The 27,806-nt window shown below is 40.9% G+C and overlaps 1 protein-coding gene across 4 annotated transcripts in view; it reads left to right on the top strand.

Moving 5' to 3' along the window:
* LOC133657492 (cytosolic purine 5'-nucleotidase-like) overlaps nt 1-27,806 on the top strand; it is a 139,534-nt gene that overhangs the window by 57,934 nt on the left and 53,794 nt on the right. For 2 of the 4 annotated variants that reach the window (XM_062058891.1, XM_062058889.1), the window contains exons 6-7: nt 4,799-4,890; nt 19,864-19,921. In XM_062058891.1, the coding sequence (XP_061914875.1) occupies nt 4,799-4,890; nt 19,864-19,921 (150 nt within the window). Of the gene's footprint in view, nt 1-3,744; nt 4,207-4,798; nt 4,891-19,863; nt 19,922-27,806 lie in introns of those variants that run through there. The other 2 variants (XM_062058893.1, XM_062058892.1) reach the window with 2 other exon arrangements.

Raw genomic sequence — 27,806 nt, 5'->3', positions numbered from 1 at the left:
ACGGACCATCAGTGGAGAGTCAGTAATGATAAATATGGTGTCCTTCATAAATCTGGACGAGTTGTGGCAGCAATCGTTTGGAAACAACATTCCCGAAACCGCAATTCTCGAATCAGCCAGGACTCTCCAGAGAGAACCATGGACCCCCGACCTCTGACTCATTTGGTCCACCTGTGAAATCAAACACCGAAATGAGTGCATATGAAAGATCCGACGGGAGAATCAGGACAGACAGCGATAAAGCTGAGAATTACAAAAAGAGCGCCTGCCTCCAGTTTTAAACAAAGGCCCTGAGGGACAAACACTTTGACGAAAATGACAGGGAATGTCTGGAACCCGAGAGAGCCAAGGAAAGCATGCAAACCTGACCGCCAATTTTACTAATTTGGAAGTTGCAAAAAAAACACAAAAATAAATGGCTGGAGGAGTCTTTCAGTGAAATTAAAGAGCGGGAAGATGAGATGTCTTGTGCCAACTGAGCTTTGACATTAGAGTTTAAACTCATGGAGGACATAATTGCTCAGCTGGAGTATGACTTGGATGAGGAGCATCAATTTGGAGACCAGCTGATGGACAGGCTACCAAGGTCAAAAGCAAGTGGACCAGTGGACATTTGGAGATAACCCAGTTTGAAAAAGCTTTACAAGCATCTTCGGGTTCTCTTCACAGTGGTTCAGCACCTACAGGCCACTGAAGTGGGGTATGGCATTGCTACAAGATTGCAGGAAGTGACTAAACTCTCTGAGTTTTGATATTCTATCAGGAAGATCTTTGGCCAGCTGGTAATCTTTTCTTTGAAACACGTTGCACTGAAAATGGGTGACCATATCTGTTGTTAAGTCTCTTCCGAGCTTGGTTTTAGGCGTTATCTTTCTGTAAAAACTGCCTGTTAGAACAGCTCTTGCCTCTCCTCTAGTAAAAAGTAAAACATCCTGTCTTCTGGATTTGATCATTACCTCTCTATTAGAGCATTGAAGCTTGCCCTCCACTCAATGGATTTCCAGAGAATACGGAAGGTTCTGGTACAGGAAGTCGAGTGAGGGCTACTGAGTCATGCAGTGTTTCTTTTTTCTTATTTTTCCTCTTTCCTATTGCTTCTCTTGGTTAATGATAAATAAGAATTCCATTTGTATTTTTCACTCCTATCATTTTATTAATTTTTGGCATAAACTTTTAGCTTTGCTTCCATTAGGTCATTGTCTCTTTGATTCTCAAGCTTTTTCAGTTCCAGAGGTTTTGGATCGATGACTGCTTGCATTTCCACTTCGGCCTTTTTTGCAGCCAATTCTGCTGCTGTTTCTGCTCTCTTAACTGAAATACTTTGGGGTACTGAACTATCCAACCATCCATTTTCTACCGCTTGTCCCTTACGGGGTCGCGGGGGTGCTGGAGCCTATCCCAGCTGCAAACGGGGGGAAGGCGGGGTACACCCTGGACAAGTCGCCACCTCATCACAGGGCCAACACAGATAGACAGACAACATTCACACTCACATTCATTCACATAAACAAATAAACAAATTTATTCTGTAATTTTGCAATGCAACTCCGAGTGACAGTGACAACAAGCACCACACAAAGTTACACTATGACTCCTCAGTCATACGTGTGCTTATTTTACTGTCATTTATTATTAATGTTAATTTATTGATATTAATCACGGAATGCTGTTACTAGAGAAAGTTACAGGAATGCACACTTCATCCTATGCTTACATTTCATTGTGCAACATGAGGATGTTTAAGGGGAACTAAATGTGATCTCTGAAAGTGGTACAAATGATTTCCAAAGCAGTGCTTTTGGTATAAAGTTAAGTTAGGTTAAATGAAAGTATTATTATTATTATTATTATTATTATTATTATTATTATTATTTATCTTACGGTATATATCAAAAATAATATTGAGCAAAATTTAATTGAAATATTGTCGATGTGGCCCTCCAGCAGTGCTCGGGTTGCTCATGCAGCCCCCGGTAAAAAATAATTGCCCACCCCTGGTATACCAGTACTAAAAAGGGTACCACGGTACTAATTCATTAAAAACGATACTGTACTGCCTAAATACCGGTACTTTGTTTTTCATCCCCATATTGCCGTGCGGCGGTGACGTAGAGGGCCGAGGGGCATGATGTTGAGTGTGTCAGCACGCACACACAGCTACAAGCATACAAGCAAAACAGCGTGAAAAGGAAGAATGCCCAAAACCGGCATTTCTGCTGGTGAATAAAGAAGGTGCATGGAGCGCAATATGGAGGTATTTGGGCTTCAAAACTACCGATAAATGTGACGCTTTAAACAAGGAAGTATCATGCTGCAAGCGCTACTTTGAAACATGCCTTGTCAAAGGTGGCATTGAAGTATTACAATATTTGCTTCAAGCTTAGGTACACTTTTAAATAACAATCATCCAGACCTGCACAAGGAATTTTATGTTAATGTAGTTAACGAGCTCCCCTGCTGTTAAAGTTAAAGTACCACTGATAGTCACACACACACTAGATGTGGTGAAATTACTCTCTGCATTTTAACCATCCCCTTGTTCCACCCCCTGTTAGGTGAGGGGAGCAGTGAGCAGCAGCGGTGGCCGCGCTCTGTAACAATTTTGGTGCACATACAGATACGTAGACATGCACACAGCCGGTTGGCTTGTTGCCAAATATTTGAGTTGTCCAAACCGCCCACATAGCGCAAACTAATGCAAGTGAAAAGATTGCATTTTGTTACAAAATCCTATACAATTTGCGTTTTATCTTCAACAATGTCTGTTTTACTAGCTACAGTACATGTCTTATCTGTGTACTTTTAGCCATAGTATTTTTTTTAGTATTTATTAATGATTGTATTTGTCTTAAAGCAGAGACCAAGAGTGGCAAACATCAAGAAACATTTAATACAATGTCAATATAGCTTTCTTTTCTATTTAAGCCTAATCCTAGATTATGGCAGACTAAATGTAATATATACACTTGTAAATGGTACTTTGAGTGCAAAAGGAAAGGACCAGTGTGTGTATTGTCTTTAATGTTTTATTTTTATCTTATAATATTGTTATTTGATTGCAATAAGAAACAAATGTTAAATGTATTGTAAAATGTTCTGTTAAAATTAAGACAATAATGACATTTGTTTAGGGTTCCCCTTTATTTTGAAAAGTTTCGAAATACATTTTGGTACTGGTACTGTGACCAAAATATTGGTATCAGGAAAACCCTAATTCAGACTCAAGTCCTTCAATTTTGTCCATCATGTGAAATTGCTGAGTCTCTGAGCATTCCTGCTTGTGTTTTCCACTTTTTGTACAGTAATTTTTTTCGCCTTTCATTTTGTGCTGTTTCCTGTTTCTTTAACTCTTGCATTTTAGCTGTCAGATGTTTCTCATGCAAAGGTTTTCCTTGTTTTAATGCCATTAGCTCCCTGCATGCATCGTTCCTCATTTTCTTCTGCTGTCATTGTCTTTTGCCTCTAACAAGCAATCTACCTTCTTAATTCTCCCTCATAATAATGCAATATTTTTTTATGTACTGCACTGCTATGTACTGACATTATAACTTTGAGAGACAACTCTTTTCACGGAAAATAATTAGCAGGTTAATCACAAAACGTTTCGTGAATCAGCAATGAATGGCTTATACAGTTGAAATGACCACAAATATACAGTAGCTCGCACACACACACTCTCAAACTATACATATTAATTTTACCATATGACACAAACATTAACAAATTGTGTTTTTTTTGGTGCTGGGAGGGTTATTTTTGTTTGTTTGTTTTTAAATGTAATTAAGTAATGAACACCTGACTGTTGTTGGTTTATGGCATGCAGTATATGTTTCTCTCAATGCCTCTGGACCGCATTCCATCAATAATTGGGCTTTCACTGTGTTCAGTGTGGACAAAGGACTCTGTTTCCCTCTGTTGGAGATGTCGCAAACTGCACTTTAAAGCCCAAAGTCCTCACGGAATGGTGCAGTTGGCTGATTTTTTTGCTAACAGTCACACGAGCCCATAGATGGATTAAGTCACGTTTTCACTGTGACTACCCTTGTCCAATAAGAGTCCACGTTTATAGCACTGCTGTCGGCTTTTATTGCTCTTGTTTTGTCTTTGCGTCGCATACTGGGTAGGGCACAGTGTGATGTGGGATACCTTGAGCACTTTAATCACCATGAACATCGTGAAAACCATCAATAGTTACATATAATACTTGTAAGTACATGTATACAAAAGGATACATTACAGTTTGAAACTAATTATATTCACCGTGTTCGTCTGGTAGACCAATGGTAGAATGTTAGATTGTACAAAAAGAAGATTGCTCTGTTCGCGCTTTTGTCTCTATACTTCCGGTCACCATATTTCGGGTTGCTATACTAAATAAATAAATAAAATGTTCATGTATAAACATGTTATTTTATATTTTATAAATCAAAATGCACAACATATTAACAGCTGTTGTCACATTGTAATAACTGTAATGGTGACAGTTACACATGGTATTGTTGAATGTGCTAAAAAAGTACTTATAAACACACTAAAATCTTTTGACAAAACTTTATTAAAACATTAAATAAGACACAGTATAGCTGGGTTGCAATCACGTGACCAAGAGGCACATGCAGGCACTTCTAGGTTTCAGGTGATGGTCTAAAGCCCCATGAGGCTGCTTTTTATTTACCTGAATCAGGGCAGATTTGGGTATATTTTGAAAGGTTATGCATATAGAGTATGTCTGTATATATACACTGTATGTATTTAAATATTTGAGTATATACTTTATGTTCATATTGTTTGTCTACAGGGCTGACACTAGAGAGATATACCCAAACAAATTTATTCAGCGTGGCGACACAGACCGCTTCTACATCCTCAACACTCTCTTCAACCTTCCCGGTAAGAACATAAACCCCAAACACAATTTATGTAATAACATAAACTGTGCGGGTATTATTGTAGCAAAATAATTTGCAAATGCGTATATCAGTCTGTGTTTTTTGTGTAAACAGATCCGCATGTCTACATTCTAATTTATGTTTCTCTGTATGTAAAAAAAACAAAACTGTTTCCTGTTCAACTCTGTGTGAAGCAGGAATGCTTGATTAGCTGTCTTTTTACATGTGACTTTTGCTACACCTTTGCCATGGAAGATTTGTGTGTGCATGCAGCAATCTGAACATGTAAAAAAAAGTTTGTAGCTTCACCTTTACTTTGCATTTACTCGCCACTACTTGGCACGTAGGATCCAATTATGTCTGAACCGTAGTGATGTTATCGAGGCTGAGGTGAGCTTCCGATTCAAAAAGTGGGCGATACTGATAGTCAATACCAGACTGATACTTTTTTCTTGAAATGTCATGATCATTATTCAATGATCATGACATTATATATATATATATATATATATATATATATATATATATATATATATATATATATATATATATATATATATATGTATATATATATATATATATATATATATATATATATATATATATATATATATATATATATACACTACCGTTCAAAAGTTTTTTGTGGAATAGCCTTCATTTCTAAGATCTTCATTGAAAAGTACAGTGCTTTTCCTTCAAAAATAAGGACATTTCAATGTGACCCCAAACTTTTGAACGGTAGTGTATATAAATATATACAGTATATATATATATATATATATATATATATATATATATATATATATATATATATATATATATATATATATATATATATATATATATATAATAAATATATTATTCACATTATAATATGTAACATGTCTCTTCATGCAGTGACTGTTGCTATTAGTTTAATATCACACATTTCAATTGTACACTGCTGAAAATGCATCATGGAGCAAGCCAACTTTATTTAAAAAAATAATGTTCATTAACTTCAAAGTTACGTTACTATAAAGTTATAGAACGGTTTTATTTCATGTTCAGTCCGTAGTGATATTTGCCAGTGAGCACACCAGTTGCAGTCATCTGTTGTATGCTGATCACTGACCATATAGCAACCCTCAGCCTTTCAGGTAACCATCCACAGTCAAGGTAAGGGAGCATGTATAGTCAATTTGTAAGTGTGATTAATCTGCATTTATTGCATAATATTGATTAATGCAATATTTGTTTGTGGTTAATCACAACAGTGAACTTGTTATTTTTGACAGCCCTAATCTTTACACAATATTAATTTATATATTGTTGTTACATTGTTGTTTATTGTTATCGTTTTTGCACTAGTGACAGAATTATTCTATAATCATAACATTTTGAGTAAAATGTATCAGCATGGTATCGACTATCAGTATCGCCCACCATTTAAATCGAAAGCTAATTTAAGCTTTGTTACGATCACTCTGTGCTAGGCACCAACTTGTGGTGAGTATAACAATATGAAAATTTCATAAGATGGTTATTGTGACCCGGGGGGTCATTGCTAGAAATTATGGGCCCCCTGAAAGAATATCGGTGAATATTGGCTGCTTCCTAAAAATAAAGCTATCTGTAGCTTTCTCACGCTGGAATTGTCTACATGCTTACTGTCAGAAAAAGAAAAAAAAAGAAACGTAATTTAAAATCACTACTTAGGCAGCTGCTTTTTGTTCAAGCATTCGTTGAGTATTAACATAAAACGTCAACTTTTCACGTTGTAATTGTCTATATGCTTGCTGGTCAGAAGATAAAATAAAATAAACATAATTTTAATTTTCTTTTTTTTTAAAAATATTTATTTATTTATTTCATGCAATGACATAAAAAAGTACAAAGTTGACAACACATAATAATATGAATTAATATAGTGCAAAAGGTAATGTATAGTATGTAATGCATGATTGTCCAGTTTTGCCTCAAAGGGAGTGGGAAGAAGATAATTTATTTAATCCCACCCCCAGTTCTCCATTCAGTGATTATTCACATGAGTTTCACTCTTACTTTGTTCAAGGATTATAATACAGATGTTGTATCATAGTGGCATTACCACAGGTAACAATACTTATTACACTGTAACAATAATTTGTATCAACAATGTAGGAATAATGAATATACCAACAATGGTTGGTAATAGACAACATAGCAATAATGGTAAGGAAACATTGAGCACATGTTAACACTTTGAGACAGAGTACAGCAGCAGGTCAAATTAAAGACCCTCATCTCTATATTTGAACCAGACCCCATGTTTGTATGATAGTTTAAATCGATTAATAGTTTGGCATTGCTTGTGTTGTAAGTCCAGTTTGTTCCATAGTTTTACCCCGCACACAAAAACGTTTACGAGTGTTTTGAGCTCTCGGCAATAAGAAATATCCAAAGCCTCTCAAGTTATGAGCCTGCATTCGTCTTATAAAAAAAGGTTGTAGATTAGGCGGCAATAATTTTTTAAATGCTTTTTATAAGATTATTAATGTATTATATTTAACAAGGTCATCAAATTTGAGCAACTTTGATTGCATAAACAGATTATGAGTATGTTCTAAATAACCAACGTTGTGAATGATCCGCACTGCTCTTTTCTGTAATATGATCAGAGGATGAATTGTGTTGTGGTAAGTATTCCCCCATACTTCAACACAGTATGTAAGGTATGGGAGTACCAAGGTGCAGTATAGAGTGCATTTTCATTGAGGTATAGTTTTGCTTTGTTTATAATTGAGAGGCTTTTGGAGATTTTTGTTTTAATGTGTCTGACATGAGGTTTCCATGATAGTTTACTATCAATTATTACTCCCAAAAATGTATTCTCATTTACGATTTCAATTTGGGTACCATCAATACTTATTTTCTGTTCAGATGTTATGTAGCGATTTCCAAACATCACTATCTTAGTTTTATTTATATTCAAAGATCATTTATTTGTGTCCATCCATTTTTTTACTATGTTTAGTTCTGTGTTAACTGTATTTAGGAGCTCATTATAGTCATCACTACTGTAGAATATATTTGTGTCGTCTGCAAATAGTATACATTTCAGTACTTTGGATGTATTAAACATATCATTAATATATAGATTAAAATCACACCTTGTTCACCAGGCAGCTGCTTTTTGTTCAAGGCAAATATTTGAAACATTTGCGTTTGTGCGCATGCTAAGTAGCGTTGGGGAGCAGACATCGATAGGTAGCAGACATCAACAGAACACCCGTCTGCTCCATTCATTGCCACCTTCAATTTTGTTGTTTTTCAGTGTTCATGACGGTGCTTGGTGTAAGACACCCAATTTGTTTCTTTTTTTATGATTAACAGCTTAACAAGTCTGTATTATTAGTTGTGTTATTTTCATTTTACTGATTTGCAGCATGTTATTACACCTCTGATTGAAAATACATGTTTAATTAACCACTCAACAAATAGGTAGTGGGTATTTTACTGTATTTAACAATCTCGCACTCATATGCAAATAAACAAAATGTCCTGGCTCAAAATAGTTCACAGGTATATATGTAGCATTTAACTTAAATGTGCAAGTAAAACAAAGAGTACATGGAATACATTGTTATAAAACAAATATGAAAAAACAACAGGCCTAATCTAATCTCAATTAAAGTTTAAATTGGCTTGTTTGTTCACTGTAAGTCGCATCAGAAAGCCCAACGCTGGGCCTTTGTTTTAGCAAATTTGCTGATGAAGTCTTTGAAGTTCAATTGTCGACTTAGCTGACTTTTAATTGTAAGTCTAGCAAGGCTATTTAGCCTCTCTTGGCTTGTTGTGGATCTGAGATAGTTCTTTCAGTTTGCTAAACGTAACTGTCACAGACAATGTTATATGAAAGTCAGTGTAAAACTGTCCCAAATTCGAAATAGTATTTTTCACTTTGTTGTTGTTAGCTATTATGGTGTCTTTTATCTTATATTGCTATGAAAACAAACAACAACAACAAATCGTTTAACATTTAACTTTTTTGTATATAGGCTGTAAAAAAGTCCCACTAAAAACACATTTTACAAGACCACATTGAACACATCATGATGATGTGACTGACCTTCGTCAGATGCTCATAATTAGTAATTATGAGTCTCTGACGAATATAATCATTCAGTAATTATTAATTACTGAGTCAAACTTGAATATGCCATAATACAATTCAATGCAGCCTCTGAATGTGTGCATACTGGAGCACTGTCTGACAGCGATGCGTGTGAAACACACCGTTGCTTTACAATGAACTAGCGACTTTTTTTTGTTGAACTGGCGGCTTGTCCTGAGTATTACGCGGCCAGATGACAGCCAATGCCTATCAAAGGTAATGTTTACAATATTACATGAATGAACAAGTAGACTAATTGTTTCAACCCTCGGTAGTTTTACTCTCTCACAAAAAAGTTTTTGACATCCTGTGCCCCTGCTCGGCTGCTTTTATTCCTGGCCCTGATATTTGCGGGGTATCCTAAACTGCTAGAGTTCGCTTGCGCTTACTTAATGCAGATGAGGAAAAACCATGGCGGGAGGAACGGACCGCGGTGTGGACCAAACAATTTTTTAAAAAGGGGCCAATTGGTTATAGAAATGATTTAAATTAGAAAAGTGTATGACTTGTGTTTTTGTTTGAATTTGGATTCATTTTTATAAATATATATTAGCTTAGTGTATGCATAATAATTTTGTCTTAGAGGCTACTGGGCTTTGGGGCCCTTAGAATTGTCATCACCTTTCCCCTCTATACGACGGCCCTGATTGTGACCAAAATTATCACAGTTATCATTATTATCGTGTTATTGTTGAATCTGTAAAAAAAAAAAAAAAAAAATGTACTGAAACAAAATAAAAAATAAAAACTTGGTCAGAAGGTTTTGACCTTCTGACCAAGTTTTTATTTATTTATTTTTTTTAAACATCTAAAGCCTCTTTTTCTGCGCTGTTCTCCGAAATCTAAACATCTAAACATGTATAGAGGTGCTGAGGTAGCTGGAGATGGAGGCACTATGTTGTTATGTAGTGGGTCAGCCAACACCACCATCCCCACAAGCTCCAGCCGAGCTCGCCCAAGCAGCCACGCCCGCTCCAGCCGAGCCCGCCACAGCCGAGCCCGCCACAGCTTCGACGCCTGACCAGTTGCCTACTGCACCAGCTCTGCAGACCCAACCAGCTCTAGACACGCCAAAAGCGACTCCAGCGGGCCGCCCACGACGCTGCCATCATCGTCTTTAGCGGGTCCTCCCACGACGCCGCCATCATTGTCTTCAGCGGGTCGTCCCAGGACGCCGCCATCTTTGTCTCGTGCGGGTCGTCCCACGACACCCCCTTCTTCGTCTCCAGCAGGCCGTCCCACGACGCCGCCTTCTTCGTCTCCAGTGGGGCGTCCCACGGCGTTTCATGGACGCCCTCGCGCTATCAGTAGCTGTGCCCAGACCCGGGCATAAACGGTTACAACTGCTGGTGCGCCGTGGCCACTCACGTCCGCCTTCTCGTCTGCGCCCGCCTCACCACCACCTGACTCGTCCTAGGTGGCGTCGGGGACACTTGGCCTGGCGGCCCACCGCCAAGTCCTCCCTCCACCCTCCTGTGACTTTGGACTTATCCTTTTTTTTCTACCATGGGACGTCTGGTATCCGTCCCTTAAGCCATGATCCGTTGCCCGGGTCATGTCTTGATTTATGTTTTGTGGATTTTTTTCTATGTTAGTCTGTTTACGTGCTCTAACCTCCTTTCCTTTCATTTACTTTTGGTTTCCATGGACACTAATTCTCCACACCTGCCCTTGTTTTAGTAGTTAGTGTTCCCAACAGCTGTTTTTGTATTTTTGTCCTGCCTCAAATAATTAAAAACAGACTCCTACCTGCACGCTGCTCCTGCTTGTCCTTCTGCATTCGAGGGAACCCAAACCATCGCAGCCATGCGTTCAAAACGTAACAAAATGTTTAAATCAGTCATCCATTTGCAAACACATGCATCATTTGCATTTTTAGTATGATGTTCATTTATTTTTCAATTAAACCATTTAACAAATTTTGAAATTGTATCCTGATAGAAAATATATCCTCCAGTTTGTGGCTATTATAAGGCATATTTTCAGAGGATATGCATTTTTACAGCATGTATAAAGAGATAACATCTAAAAAATTACTTCTGGGTACATTATATTATTCAACAAATTCTTATTAAAGGCCTACTGAAACCCACTACTACCGACCACGCAGTCTGATAGTTTATATATCAATGATGAAATCTTAACATTGCAACACATGCCAATACGGCCGGGTTAGATTAGTAAAGTGCAATTTTAAATTTCCCAGCATTGTGGCCAGCTATTAAGTCGTCTGTTTTCATCGCAAAATTCCACAGTATTCTGGACATCTGTGTTGGTGAATCTTTTGCAATTTGTTTAATAAACAATGGAGATAGCAAAGAAGAAAGCTGTAGGTGGGAAGCGGTGTATTAGCGGCCAGCTGCAGCAACACAAACACGTAGCGGCTACCTCGTAGCCGGTGTTTCATTGTTTACATTCCTGAACGATGACAGTCAAGCTTTACCATTGGTCTGTGGAGAACTGGGACAACATAGAGTCTTACCAGGAGGACTTTGAGTTGGATACGCGCTACTGTGAGTACGCAGCTGCGGCTTCCAAACATTTGATCGCTTGCCCGTACGTCCGTGCCGCTATGTGCATGTCACATACGTAACTTTGGGGAAATATATGTGCTGTATGAACTTTGGGGAGGTGAACGGTACTTTGGGCTGTGGGATTGAGTTGTGCGGGTGTTTGATTTGTATTGGCGGGTTATATGGACGGGAGGGGGGAGGTGTTTGTTATGTGGGATTAATTTGTGGCATATTAAATATAAGCCTGGTTGTGTTGTGGCTAGTAGAGTCTATATATGTCTTGTGTTTATTTACTGTTTTAGTCATTCCCAGCTGAATATCAGGTCCCACCCGCCTCTCACAGCATCTTCCCTATCTGAATCGCTTCCACTGCCCTCTAGTCCTTCACTCTCACTTTCCTCATCCACGAATCTTTCATCCTCGCTCAAATTAATGGGGAAATTGTCGCTTTCTCGGTCCGAATCGCTCTCGCTGCTTGTGGCCATGATTGTAAACAATGTGCAGATGTGAGGAGCTCCACAACTTGTGACGTCACGCTACTTTCGGTACAGGCAAGGCTTTTTTATCAGCAACCAAAAGTTGCGAACTTTATCGTCGATGTTCTCTACTAAATCCTTTCAGCAAAAATATGGCAATATCGCAAAATTATCAAGTATGACACATAGAATGGATCTGCTATCCCCGTTTAAATAAGAAAATCTCATTTCAGTAGGCCTTTAAGAGGGCTTTGTGGGTGGAATATAGGCGCTCCCATTGACTCCGTTAACCATAAATTTCAATAAGGGCACACATTTTTTTAACATGCCCATTTTGACCTTTGGGGAGTGCCTTAGTGTGGGTAACTTGGCTGCACTTCACTTGTTATTCATGAGTGAGCAGAAATGGACAAAGGAAAGTCGTCTACTTTATGGAAATATCAGGTTCAGGTTGTTTTCCCAACAAGAAAGGACTCTTGAGAAGAGGCGACATCCCTGCAGCAAACGCCTAGTGCGCGCGTCGCTGAGGTCGGTGGTGCTTAACGTCCATTTTCAGATTACGGTTAAGGTGCAGTGATAACATAACATTTAGGTTGTTACTGTGACTGATTTAGTAAGTAAGATGACATAAAAGTTCAACAGAAATGAAAGACGGTCGTCAGGAGGTCGAAAGGAGACTTTTGTATTGCAAACAGTCGATCGACACCAAAACACTTTCTCAAACCAATCACACACTTTTCCGGTTTCAAAATAAAAGTGCTACGCTATACATACGGTTTAACTACACTTAAAAAACGAATATGTCTTACATTACGATCATGCTTTGTCACTAGGAGCGAGCACCGTACCCGGTACTTTTTTGGCACCGACCAAAACCATCCGGTACTACCAGGCACCAATTCACGGAAGATCCAGTTAGCATTAGCACTGAATTTACGGTACATTAGCACTGAATTAGCACTTGTGAGTCGCGAGTACTTGCTAGAACTTGAGAGGAAAACAGGCCATTTTGAAGCGGACATGCTCTTAGTAATAAAGCAACCAATGTTTTATAAAAAAACCCAACCATGCCAAATGCAAAACACTCTAAAGTGTGGCTAGTCTTTTCCAAATGCAATGCAGATGCAGATTACGCTCTCTGCAGTATTTGTGACGTAAAAATCAAGTCAAGTGACGAGAATACATCCAATCTGGTGAAGCACCTGGTTAAACACAGGATTTATCTTCTATATGAAAAAAAACCTCCTTGAAGTAAGCATTTTTTTGCATCTTGAACACAGTAAGTGCAGCCATGAGCGCTCTGCAGTGCACAAAAAAGGTGTGTTTCCTTATGGGCATTAAAATGCCCATAAAAAGTGGTACATGTCTGCTGCTTATTTGATAGCAAAATGCCAAAGGTAGTAGCATGATAAGACGAAGGTGCAGTAAATGATCGACTGTCTCCATGGTGAAAGCTGCGTAGTACACACAGAAACCTCTTTTACACAAGGCGGTCTGCACTACTTTTGAATTGTACGCGCAGTGTAAGTAGATCACAGGCGACACACCCACTAATAGTACACAGAATTGTATAGATTGCTCATGCTGTTTAGCACATGGTTTTTGGATCTTAGTAAATCAGGCCCTTAGTGTTGTTTTTATTATGTTCGTAGTTTCTATTTCCTATTTAGCACTGAGAAACAGTGCTACTTGCTTGTTTAACTAAACCTGGATCTGTTTTAGCACACAACTTCTAAAACTTGTAGCACATCCTCATATTCAGGCTCAAAAATATAAGGTTCTAGATCAACATTTCTCTCATGAAGTCTGCCATGATTCGTAATAGTTGTTGTTGAAGTAAATAGCAAACTTTGTGATACGTCTGTGAAATTATTACGCGGCTGTATATTGTATGACTAAAATACATCAATATTAAATGTTAGAATGAATGTGCCTTTTACTACATTACATATATACCTACAGCATGTACTGTATATAAAACTGTGATGGAGGTTTTTAGATGTTTTTAGAGCGCTTTATAGGCGGAATAGAGTGAATCCTATTACCTTCATTGGTGACTTTTGCTAGCATTTATTTACGAGTTGGAATGCATTGAGGAAAAAAAAAGAAAAATGTGTGCTTGTCTCACATAAAGATTGTGAACGATAGGCAAATTCCCCAAAAATTGCAGTTCCCCTTAATGGCACCAGTACCAACATGCACAGTAATAACTGGACTAAAAAAAAAAAAGTAGCTTATCGGTGGCTCATTCGGGTGCTAAAACAATTGACACATTAGTGCACCGATCCAGAAAGACACACACACCCAGCCTGGCGCTCTTTTTACATTTCATTGTTGCCCTTTACACAGCAATAGCCGTCATCAGAGCCAACAACGCACACACATTTTACCGCAGTCAGCACTCATCACAACAACACAAAACTTACTCATTATGCACCAATCAAGGTTAAGGCGAACGAGTTGATTCGCAAACTTCGAAATTCGGAACTTTAACAATACATACAAATTGTGATTAGAGGTTTGTAAGATGTTGAGAAAGGAAGTCTACTGGCACTTTTTATCTGAACACAACCTCATCTCTCTTCAAAACACAATAGTCATTAAGACACCTAAAGACCAATAGCATAGTTCTGGCCTTCACAATAAAAGTGTTGCAAGCTAAATCCTGTCTGACAAAATAAGGTTTCACAAGAATGTTTTAGAGAGGAGCCAGATGAGGTGGTTTGGGCATCTGGTCAGGATGCCACCCGAACGCCTCCCTAGGGAGGTGTTTAGGGCACGTCCAACCGGTAGGAGGCCACGGGGAAGACCCAGGACACGTTGAGAAGACTATGTCTCCCGGCTGGCCTGGGAACGCCTCGGGATCCCCCGGGATCTCCCGGGAGGAGCTGGACGAAGTGGCTGGGGAGAGGAAAGTCTGGGCTTCCCTGTTTAGGCTGCTGCCCCCGCGACCCGACCTCGGATAAACGGAGGAAGATGGATGGATGGATGGAAGAATGTTTTTGCACATTCACTGTGTTCTGTAATTATTTTGGTTTTGCTGTGATATTATGAAACTATGTTATAGATTGTATTTTAAATCATTAAATGTATTACATAACATGTTATTAACATTATTGAAGTGTTTACATTACAATTCAGTTTAACATGCATGTCACAAAATCCTTATAAATAAACATGCTTTTTTTTTTTACAAAATGTGGATGTTTTCTCTTTTTTTTTTAGCACTGATTGGATACTAGTATCCGTAAAAATGTAAACAGTACCCATCCCTAGTTATAATTGTGAGTCACTTTTCCAAACTCGTGCCCAAAAAAGATTCTCATTCGGTGCTGTGGAGTCATTTTGGATTCAAGCCAAACTACGACAGACAGTGAGTGTGTTTCACACTTTTTGCAGCATTGCTAGGCAAAACTACAAATCCCTAGTCATCACCACCAAGTACAGTTTGATAAAACCGTACAAGGCAAAATTGTCACATTGTGTTGGTGACGAATCCCAAGATGCAGAGATGGCAGGCTTGGTACAGGAAAACATAATTTAATGTCCAAAATAAATGTAAAACACAAACCAAGAACTAGGAATAGCCAAACTGAAAACAGGAACCAGCAAACAGAAAAACTGGAAACAGCTAACGGCTAACAGGATAACATAAAACAAGGAGCTAGGAGACAGCAAACTGTAAATAGCAATTAGGAACTAGCAAACAGGAACAGCTTACCGCAAACAAAGACATTGACAAGTAGTAGCTCCAACGACAAGTAGTAGACATCGACATCGACAAGTATTACAATGACATCGACAAGTCATAATGACATCGAAAAGTAAAAATGACATCGACAAGTATAAATGACATCGACAATACTCCAGCACAGACTGGATGGCAAAGCAGGTTTAAATAGCAGCTGGTTGATTGACACCAGGTGTGGCCAGGTGCCAATCAGCCACAGCTGAGGGAAAACAGCACTCAGGGAGAAAAGCAGGAAACAACCAAAACAAGAGCGCTGACAGGAAACAAAGACAAACAGAGGAAAAACTAAAACATAACCAAACTGTCAGGGACAAGCCTGACAGTAGCCACCCTTCCCATAACTGATACCAGACGCAATTGGCGAGGCGGTCGCCCATGAAACGACCACATCCGTGGCCGACGAGAGGTTGGTGGCGCCCTCTGCTAGCCCACCGGAGAGGATGGTGGCGCCCTCTGCTGCTGGCCCACCGGAGAGGATGGTGGCGCCCTCTGCTGCTGGCCCACCGGAGAGTATGGTGGCGCCCTCTGCTGCTGGCCCACCGGAGAGTATGGTGGCGCCCTCTGCTGCTGGCCCACCGGAGAGGATGGTGGCGTCTGCTGGCCCACCGGAGAGGATGGTGGCGCCCTCTGCTGCTGGCCCATCGGAGAGGATGGTGGCGCCCTCTGCTGCTGGCCCACCGGAGTGCATGGTGGCGTCTGCTGGCCCATCGGAGTGCATGGTGGCGTTTGCTGGCCCACCGGAGTGCATGGTGGCGTCTGCTGGCCCACCGGAGTGCATGGTGGCGTCTGCTGGCCCACCGAAGAGGATGGCGGCGTCTGTTGCAGACCCACTGGGGTGAGGAGTAGCTGTGCCTCCCGAGCTGCACAGCTACTCATAGCCCCCGCCCTCAAGGGACGGATCCAAGACGTCCCACAAGAAGCCAACACAGGACAGGAATGGGTGGGATGGATCACAAAAAGAGACAAAGCTTTTCTTGGATTCGGCCATCAATGTTAAAGCATTGTTAAATCTCTCCGCCATAGAAATCTCTGCGGGGTTCGTGTTAGGCTGGAGTATTCTGTCACAAGTTGTTGGTGACGAACCCCAAGATGCAGAGAAGGCAGGCTTTGTGCGGGAAAACATGATTTAATGTCCAAAATAAATATAAAACCAGCAAACAGAAAAACTGGAAACAGCTAACAGCTAACAGGATAACATAAAACAAGGAGCTAGGAGACAGCAAACTGTAAATAGCAATTAGGAACTAGCAAACAGGAACAGCTTACCGCAAACAAAGACATCGACAAGTATAGCTCCAACGACAAGTAGTAGACATCGACATCGACAAGTATTACAATGACATCGACAAGTCATAATGACATCGACAAGTATAAATGACATTGACAATACTCCAGCACAGACTGGATGGCAAGGCAGGTTTAAATAGCAGCTGGCTGATTGACACCAGGTGTGGCCAGGTGCCAATCAGCCAAAGCTGAGGGAAAACAGCACTCAGGGAGAAAAGCAGGAAACAACCAAAATAAGAGCGCTGACAGGAAACAAAGACAAACACAGAGGAAAAACTAAAACATAACCAAACTGTCAGGGACAAGCCTGACAGTAGCCACCCTTCCCATAACTGATACCAGACGCAATTGGCGAGGCGGTCGCCCATGAAACGACCACATCCGTGGCCGACGAGAGGTTGGTGGCGCCCTCTGCTAGCCCACCGGAGAGGATGGTGGCGCCCTCTGCTGCTGGCCCACCGGAGAGGATGGTGGCGCCCTCTGCTGCTGGCCCACCGGAGAGTATGGTGGCGCCCTCTGCTGCTGGCCCACCGGAGAGTATGGTGGCGCCCTCTGCTGCTGGCCCACCGGAGAGGATGGTGGCGCCCTCTGCTGGCCCACCGGAGATGATGGTGGCGCCCTCTGCTGGCCCACCGGAGATGATGGTGGCATCTGTTGCAGAACCACCGGAGATGATGGTTGCGTCTGTTGCAGAACCACCGGAGAAGATGGTGGTGTCTGCCGGCCCACCGGAGAGGATGGTGGCGCCCTCTGCTGCTGGCCCACCGGAGAGGATGGTGGCACCCTCTGTTGCTGGCCCACCGGAGTGCATGGTGGCGTCTGCTGGCCCATCGGAGTGCATGGTGGCGTTTGCTGACCCACCGGAGTGCATGGTGGCGTCTGCTGGCCCACCGGAGTGCATGGTGGCGTCTGCTGGCCCACCGAAGAGGATGGCGGCGTCTGTTGCAGACCCACTGGGGTGAGGAGTAGCTGTACCTCCTGAGCTGCACAGCTACTCATAGCCCCCCTCCCCCTCAAGGGACGTATCCAAGACGTCCCACAAGAAGCCAACACAGGACAGGAATGGGTGGGATGGATCACAAAAAGAGACAAAGCTTTTCTTGGATTCGGCCATCAATGTTAAAGCATTGTTAAGTCTCTCCGCCATAGAAATCTCTGCGGGGTTCGTGTTAGGCTGGAGTATTCTGTCACAAGTTGTTGGTGACGAACCCCAAGATGCAGAGAAGGTAGGCTTTGTGCGGTAAAACATGATTTAATGTCCAAAATAAATATAAAACCAGCAAACAGAAAAACTGTAAGCAGCTAACAGCTAACTGTATAACATAAAACAAGGAGCTAGGAGACAGCAAACTGTAAATAGCAATTAGGAACTAGCAAACAGGAACAGCTTACCGCAAACAAAGACATCGACAAGTATAGCTCCAACGACAAGTAGTAGACATCGACATGTATTACAATGACATCGACAAGTCATAATGACATCGACAAGTATAAATGACATTGACAATACTCCAGCACAGACTGGATGGCAAGGCAGGTTTAAATAGCAGCTGGCTGATTGACACCAGGTGTGGCCAGGTGCCAATCAGCCACAGCTGAGGGAAAACAGCACTCAGGGAGAAAAGCAGGAAACAACCAAAATAAGAGCGCTGACAGGAAACAAAGACAAACACAAAGGAAAAACTAAAACAAAACCAAACTGTCAGGGACAAGCCTGACAAAAATAACAAATAGAACAGTCGTCTATAGCCCCAACGTTGTATAATGCAACACTATAACCACAGAACTCCAGTAGACACAAGGGGATAACAGCATGTTTTTCCCTTTTGTTGTTATGCTCAACAGCAATAACAGCAATGAGCAAAGTTCCTGCTGCTCACTCTACTTGAATGTTCTTTTTTGTTTTCTCCAGTTAATTGGTGTAATAAACATTTTGGTGAGAAAAAAATTGTACCAGAGAACTTTAATCTAAATTCTAAGCTAAAATTGTGATTCAAAATTTGCCAGAATCAGCTCTTATGGACACAAATATTTTTTTTATACACATGCACAAATCACAACACAGACGCACAAATTAGAGCACAGATAAGTGGATCTGATTACACACATACAGATTGCAACATGCATTTGCAATTTGTATTTCTACTATAGTACTTCCATGATAAACCTAACCATAACATAAACCCAAACAAAAGTTATGTATGCGTTTTAAAAAGCTATACTGTGTATCTTTGTTTGGTACTGATTTTATGTATATATTTGCAAAACAAACTGAGCATTATCTTGGCAGATATCAACTTGAAATAAATGATAAATGGGTTATACTTGTATAGCGCTTTTCTACCTTCAAGGTACTCAAAGCGCTTTGACACTATTTCCACATTCACCCATTCACACACACATTCACACACTGATGGCGGGAGCTGCCATGCAAGGCGCTAACCAGCAGCCATCAGGAGCAAGGGTGAAGTGTCTTGCCCAAGGACACAACGGACGTGACTAGGATGGTAGAAGGTGGGGATTGAACCCCAGTAACCAGCAACCTTCCGATTGCTGGCACGGCCACTCTACCAACTTCGCCACGCCGTCCCAACTTTAGTGATTAATTGTGTATACTGGATGGATGGAATAAAGAATATTTGAAGTCTTGAATATTGTCACATTTTTAAGGCATGTATCAAAGCACAACAAAGGTACAATGAAGCTGTTTGACAGAATAGTCATTTTGAAATCTACTGTTTTTGTGACATACTTTTAAGTTGTTAATTTATATACTGAATGTGCAATATGTCAAAATATTCTTTTTCAGAAACCTACCTCTTTGCCTGCTTAGTTGACTTCTTCAGTAACTGTTGTCGATACTCAAGGTAATGCATGGATATTGTTGCATGTAGTGCTTGATTATGCAGGCCGGTTTGAAACTTAATTGACATTTACTTCACTCACACACTAGTGAAATGTTCACACTCAACTGCTTGTTGATGTACTGTTTGCTGTCATGGTGGCTATTAAGGCATTTGTGCCACAGTTGTTAAGTCCAAGACAAATTTTCCCAGGTGAGACATAAAAGTACCGTACATTGTGTAGTGACTCCGAATCGGCCTGTAACTTGAAAGTAAAAAGCTGGGTTTAGTACGTGTCTGACACGCTTCCTGTTTTGCCAATAAAGCACAAACACAAGAGTTCCGGGATGCAATGTCGTGAATGATTTAATGAAGTAGTAAAATGTACGAAAAGAAACGTGCTTAGTTTGTCTGTAGACAGCATGCAGTTGAAGTGTCCAAAGCTTTCAATAGCTTATAGCGTCGAACAGGGGTCAACAAAAATTGTGGTCACTCTGCTCTACTGTCTCCTTTCGCCACACCAAATGAAGGTAACAACGCCCCTTTTATAGTGCCTGTCTCTAATGTCACGTGACACAAACTTCCCTTCTGTGAATACACACCCACAAACACACCATGTGACCTTATATACATATTTATGGCTCCTACACACCAGCCCCCTCATTATGTTCTCATAATTACCCTTAGTAACATACGTAGGAGACAAATGCAGAAGCAACAATGTCAATTCTATAAGCCTGCATTGTGAAAAATGTATAATTTACACCGGCATCTTTATTCTTCATGTCAAAAACATGTCCATAGTCAAATGTAAACAAAATAGACGTCACGCACCAACAAAGAAAGAAAGCACAAAAAATAGAAAAATCCAAAAATAATCCACAAATCGAGTTCTCTGAAGTCCAAAGTATGTGTTGACTTTATTTCTCAGTACCTCTCTTTCTGCTGTACGCCTTCTCCTGTCCTCCTTTTTGAGGGCTTCCCGCATCTCTGTCCACAGTTTGTCATCCATCTGGAATTTGACGATCCTTTTGCGACCTTTGCAAACCTGTCCATCTTGGTCGTCGTCGTTCTTCTTTCCACTCTTCTCATTGCTGGAAGAATCCTGTACTGTACTTCAATCCTGTGCCTCTTCTTCTTACCCTTGGAACCCTTTTATTTCTTATTTTCCATCAAAGATCTGGGGCCGTACTTATCAAGCTTCTTAGAATTACTCCTAAGAAGTCTGCTAAGAGTTGACTTAAGAGTAAATAAATTCTTCGCTGAAAGCTGCACTTAAAAGTTAGTTATCAAGCGTCTTACTCACACTTTCAGCGAAGTGTAGGACTGAATCTTAAGTGTCACACTCAGAGCTGAATTACGACATTACTATGTGCCATAAACGGAATTTTAGGTGACGTCATTTCTGTGTCCATAGAAATGACCAATCACGGAAGGGAATCCGTTGTCTAAGAATAAAGAAATATCTTGGAAATATTTAAGTGGACAATGGGAGTGTATATTTTGACAATAAACTACAAAATAATACAAAACAAACTAGTCCCCGCCGGCACTCATGCTACCGCTCCCTCTCTTCTCTCGCCCACACACTCACTGACGTCACTCACCTCACGGCCACACACATACGCTACTGTCATAACATTTTCTTTCCAATTCATTAATTAGGCAACTAATTTGAAACTGGTGTGGGTGGCTCTATATATACTAGCCCACTGCAGCCACATGCAGAAATCAACAAGGAATCGAAAAGTATTAAATCTGTGACAAAAATAATACCCGCTCTCTCTAAACGATACCGTTTGATCAGCTGCTCGTCATCAAACAAATCCAGGACATCGTTCCGCTCCCTGAACGTTCGGCCACGTCTCTCTCGCCTCAGTGCCATCCCCTGCTGGCAACTCCTAACCACTTAAGACACCTCTGAAGGTCTCTTAAATATTGTGGAGAGTAGGAGTGATTCTTAGACTTAAGAACGTTGGTAAAAAAGTTTTATTCTTAAGTTTGAGAGTAGGACTAAATTTCGCAAATTCTCAGGACTTAAGTGTAAAATGGCACTCTAAGAAGCTTGATAAGTACGGCCCCTGGTCCTTGGCTCTACATCAGAGCCATTTGCTTTGGAATCTTCATGTTTCACTGATTACTTCAGATAAAACCTTCTGTTCATACACTGAACACTTTTGTTTTTGTTCCCATTTTTAATAATTGAATTCAAAGATCTAAAACGTTTACTTTATACACAATACCTATTCCTCTTAAATATTGGTCCCAAACCTGTCTAAATCTGTGCTGGTGAGCAATTTATTAATTGCCCAGATACTCCATCCCACTTCACAGATGTGGCATATCAAGATACTGATTAAACAGCATGATTATTGCACAGGTGTGCCTTAAGCTGCCCACAATAAAAGGAGTACAGCCCTTACTTTTGGGCTGATACCGAGGGCGACTGTGTTGACCAGTTTGACGTGTGTAAATGATAGAATGTTTAGTACTGTAGAAATGTGTTTGAATATGATAATCCGTTTATTCCAAGCTATCCAAATTAAATCAAATGTAGGCTATACAACATAAAGTATGCTGACCTTGAATGGCACATTATTACAGCATTGTCACGGCACGACACGACACCACATGACACTACACGACATGACACGACGCGGTCAAAAACTGTTTTGCCCTGCCCATGCTCACACCTGAACCCAATTTAAGGAGGCTACCATGGTAGCCGCACTATAGCAACAGTCCCCTCCCTGTCAACACTTCCTGATTCTTAACAGGAAGTGGGCGGAGCAATCTGCTGAAAAGGAAATTCAACATGCTGAACCCAACAATCAATTAGAGAAATTAAAATAAAAACAATTTAAACAAATAAGTAAATTTGGCTCCAACACTCCGGCCCCCAATTGAGAAGGGCAGGATGCCATGAACAATTCAAAATAAATAACAATGGAGCCATAAATATAAACAAATAATAATCATCTTCGAATGTGTTTTTTTTTTTACACTTCAGCTTCTTGCAGCAAGCAAATTGTTGTAACTGGTCTGTTTAGTGTGCTTGTTTTAGTTTTGATTTTAGCAGAACGCCCCAATCCTTTTTTTATCTGGATAAGTCTCCATGACTCTTCCAAGTAACCAAGAGCCACGTGGAGCGGTATTGTATGCGATCAGTACAATGTCATTTGGGACGAGACTTCTTCTCTGTTTGCTCCACCTCTGTAGCAAAGGTAAGTACTCTATTAACCAGCGATTCCAGAATTGGTCAGAGATGTATTGGACTTGTCTCCATCTTCGTTTGAGACTTTGTCTGCAGGATTTTGAGTGGTATTAATGTACTGCCATTGTGTGACATCAGAAATCTTGCATTTTTCCCTCCTTTTCCGACCAAGTATGCGTTGTCTAGCAGCACACTGATTGTTGAGCAGACACATCATCCTTTTTAAAGGGAAGTTCCTAAGTGTAGTGTCCATCTTATAGCTTGCACGTATTAGTCATGACCTTCATGAACTTCATGTCATCTCTAGAAATGTCTTCTTTGTCTTCTGATGACCTGTCGTGTAAATCATGGTTGTATTGATTGTGCAGCAGCTCTTCTTGCTTTGTTATGGAGATCCTGTTGACAGTAGTAGTGGAGCAGCCAATCTTACTCCTCTTCTTACTGTAATCAGGAAGGCCATTAATGACCCACCCCAATAGGGTCTTAACGGCACAAGGTCCATTTCCATGACTGTTGACCACTCCCCAGGGTTCAAGCAGTTTAGATTCATTGGTCCCAATCAATAGCTCTACATCGCTTGAATACAAGGAAGAGTGACGCCATCCAAGTATAGCCATTTAGCCAACTCCTCTTTATTGATGAGGTTGTTTGTAGTTACGGGCATCCTTTTTTGGGTGTAGACCTTGGGAAGGTCGTAGAACTGTTGCCCAGTGAGGCTTGAAATCTTTAAGTCCGTCAGCATGTAACTAGAAACTGATGTTTTTGGGCCCATTGTTAGGAGATTGATTTTAGTTTTTCTTTCTTTCAAGTTTAGCTTTGTCATCAAGCTTTCAGAACAAAATGTATCTGTGCTGCCCGGATCCAGGAATGCATAGGTTTTTGTGACTGTGTGTCCTTTGCTGGACTTTATCTGTACAGGCAGAATTGACAGAATTCCATTTCCAGCCCCCGTTTGTCCACATGTTTGCAGAGATACTTGTGCATTACTCACAGATTGTCCCCTTGCCTTATTTTGGTGTGCATTTATGTTGCTTGCTCTTTCCTTCTGACCAATATGAAGCAGACTTGGATGGTTTTGCTTGCATACCTTGCAGGTCAAACGCTTGTCACAATGCCTGCTAAGATGTCCAACATGAAGACACCCAAAACAGATTCCTTTCTGTCTTATGAAAGTTATCTTCTCCCTGTGGGTCTTCTTCTCCAACTGAGGACACTGGTCAAGAGTGTGATTATTAGAGCAGCAAACACAGGCATTTGTGGTACAAGCAGATGCACTTTGCTTTGGAGCAGGTTTGAATCTGGTTTCATTTTCCACTTCAGGGGTTTCGATATTAATGGTTGTGGCAAAACTGCTACCTTGGAATTTAGGATTACCTTGTAATTTAATTCCTTTTACAGGGTTACTTCCTGTACTCTGTGGTACATTCTGGATGTCTCCGAAGACTGGGTCAGAGACAATTTTCACCTGTCGCTCAATGAATGCAACAATGTCTGAGAACTGAGGTGGTGCGATGGTGGTTTTCTAATATGTTGCATGCAGAGACTCCAGCTTTCTTGCAGCCTGTACGGCAGCTTGGAGATCACAGTTTTCATGTAAACTGGCATATTAAATTCCTGCATATACTTCACGTTTTCCATGGCAGTGCAACATTCTCGAAGGTAAAGAGAGTAGGCTTGCAGAGCTCGTACATCTTCAGACTTCACTAAAGGCCAGTTAAACACTTTCTCCATGTAAGCTGCTGTTATCTGGTACTGGTCACCGAAGTGTTTTTACAACAAATACTTTGCCATCTCATAGCCTCTATCTGGGGGCATGTGTTGACAGCTACGCACCAATTCTTTAGGTTGACCCCTAGTGTACATTTCCAGATAGTACAAACAGTCTCCTTTGTTGCTTGCGTTTTTCTCAATACATTGCACAAATGCTCTGACAAAGGTTCTGTACAGTAATGGATCACCGTTAAAATAGGGAGTCTCCCTTGGTGGGAGTAGATGAGAAGTTTGCATCGACATTTGCAATGTTGCAATCTCATTTTGCCTGTGCAATAAATCACATAAAGAGGGGTGCCATTGGTTGGAGGGGAAATGTTAACTTGCCTTGATTGCTGTACAGGGGGGTCCATGTGGGTTGTAGGGCTATGGTACGGCACTGTATTCCAAGAGACCTGCTGCTGTTTTGGTACAGAAGGTGGTGGTTGCAGTTGTACCTGAATGAGTTTAGGGTGTGAAAGCATGGACTGTTGCTCTTGCCAAAATGTGGGTGGTTGAATGGGAAGTGGTGTCCTATATTGTAGTTGCCATGCTGTTATTTGTTGTTGCTCAGATGGATGGTATATAGACTGTGGTGGAGGTGGTAATGAAGCTTGGATTGACTGCTGCTGTGTGAGGGGTTGATAGTCTTTAGCCTGGGGGTTGAGAGTGACTGGTTGTTCCTTGGTTCTCTTTAAGTAGGAGCTCATGCCATCAGATGCTGTATGTGAGGAAGCATGAAGGCTGGGAGCTTTTAAAACTGCTAATTTCGCATCGGCAGCTGCCAATTGAGCATCCAGGTCCATCATTTGCTTTTTCTTTCTGATTCTTTCCCTCTCTTCTTCCAATTTATTTTTGATCTTTTCCTCCTCCTCTCCAATTTCCTTTTTATCTGTAACGACTCCTCTTCCAATTTACTTTTTATCTTTTCCTCCTCCTCTTCCAATGCATGTTTTTCCTTTAGAGCTGCAGAGCGGACAGCGAGGGCAGCCCTTTCGGCCTCTGCCTGTCTGCGAGCTGAGGAGGTGCTTGATTTACTAGAACCAGAGTGTGTGTGACTCCCATGCGATTTGTGTCTTGTAACATTAGAAATGCTGTCATTTGGGTTAATTTCATTTTCCAAATCCTCAATATTTTCCAGGGTTGGCGTTTTTATCCAGGTGTTAACATGCTCAATAAATTCATGTACATTGATTAATTTGGCTTTTTACCATATGTCGTGTTTGATTTGGTCCTCTGTAGGTAGAATTGGTAGGAGGGATTTGTGTGCACTTGCAACTTCCTTTACAACATTGAGATATTTGGTGAAAGCCGATTGCACTTCCATTTTGTCCTCTCCATTTTCCATCATCTCCATGATATGTTTCTGCATGTTGCTTGCCTTGTTGATTTTGGATCTTCTCTCCTTCTGAAGTATTTCAATTCTCATCATTAGGGCTTTCGGTGTCATTTCCACTGTGCGTTTTTTTACATCCTGGAATTGTTTTTCAACATCGGGTGTTTGATCTGTGTCCACCTGTTTTTCCATCTCTGCAGTCTGTGATTGATTTTCAGTAATTTCTGACAATTCAGCCTGTGAGGGTTCCATTTGACCTTCAATTGTGTCACCAATTGAATGCATTGCTTTTGACTCCTCCATTAACGCATGATCATGCATTTCCAAAGCATCACGTTTGCCTTTTCCCGGATCCATGATTGTACACAACCCACAATTCAAAATTACATTAAATATATGGAAACCTTGTTAATGTCAGTCAAAACACCAAACATCAAAACCCGCTATTATTCATTTGCATTTGTTCAAACCAAACCTCACCCACGAATGAGCTTGCACAAGGAATCATAAAACACCACCTTGTATTTTAAATGTACCCACGAACGGGTTGCAATCATGCACAAAACCTCATAGAAAATACCCACTAACGGGTTAAATAACAATGAATATCAACCACCAATTCATTGGATTGGTTGTTGCTGTCTTTGTGTGCACACACTGTTATATGGCCATAGCCGTGTGGCGCGCTACATACCTTATTTAATTGAAGCCGGTCCGTGACTTTGTTCTTGTCTTTAAAATATTTTCTTCGAAAAGAGTTCAATATCTTCGAAAAGAGTACAAAACTTCAAACAATGTTGCGCGTCCCAGCGCTGCTCAGCTGTCGCTCCAAACGGCGAGGGCCGCGGCCGCCGTGGCTGTTGTTCGATCAAAGCGGCGTCCTCTGTCTGCCTGCCGCTGCGTTGCTCCTGGCCCGAAACGACGATCCCGTCCGCTGTCCTCCCGTCTCCTGGTCCAAACGAGGCGAAAGAGACGGTGTTCAGCCTGTGGCTGAACACCGTCCCAGCGTGCGCTCCAGGTGCACACACTGCGTGTTGATGCAGTCTAATTACTTCCTGTTCCTAATGAAGTGTCCACTGTGTGTCTTACTGACATTCAAACTTAGTCCTATTCCAAACGAACGAAGACTAAAGTTTTCGACTTAATTTACAGCCCTTACTTTTGGGCTGATACCGAGGGCGACTGTGTTGACCAGTTTGACACGTGGATGATGGAATTTCCAGTACTGTAGAAATGTGTTTGGATATGACAATCCGTTTATTCCAAGCTATCCAAATTAAATCAAATGTAGGCTATATAACATAAAGTACACAGCACAATGCCACATTTGCTGCAAGTTTTGGGGGAGCGTGCAGTTGGCATGAATGCAGGAATGTCCACCAGAGCTTGAATGTTCATTTCTTTACCATAAGCAGTCTCCAAAGGCATTTCAGAGAATTTGGCAGTCTATCCAATTGGCCTCACAACCGCATACCACGTGTAACCACAGCAGCCCAGGATCTCCACATCCAGCAGGTGCACTTTCATGATCGTCTGAGACCAGCCACCCGGACAACTGCTGCAAAAATTGGTTTGCATAACCAAATCATTTCTGCACAAACATTGAGAAA

The sequence above is a fragment of the Entelurus aequoreus genome, linkage group LG09, assembly GCF_033978785.1.
Source record: "Entelurus aequoreus isolate RoL-2023_Sb linkage group LG09, RoL_Eaeq_v1.1, whole genome shotgun sequence".
In the NCBI taxonomy this organism is placed as follows: Eukaryota; Metazoa; Chordata; class Actinopteri; order Syngnathiformes; family Syngnathidae; genus Entelurus; species Entelurus aequoreus.
Note: the sequence above shows the minus strand (reverse complement) of the source record. Positions and strands in the feature narration are given on the sequence as shown.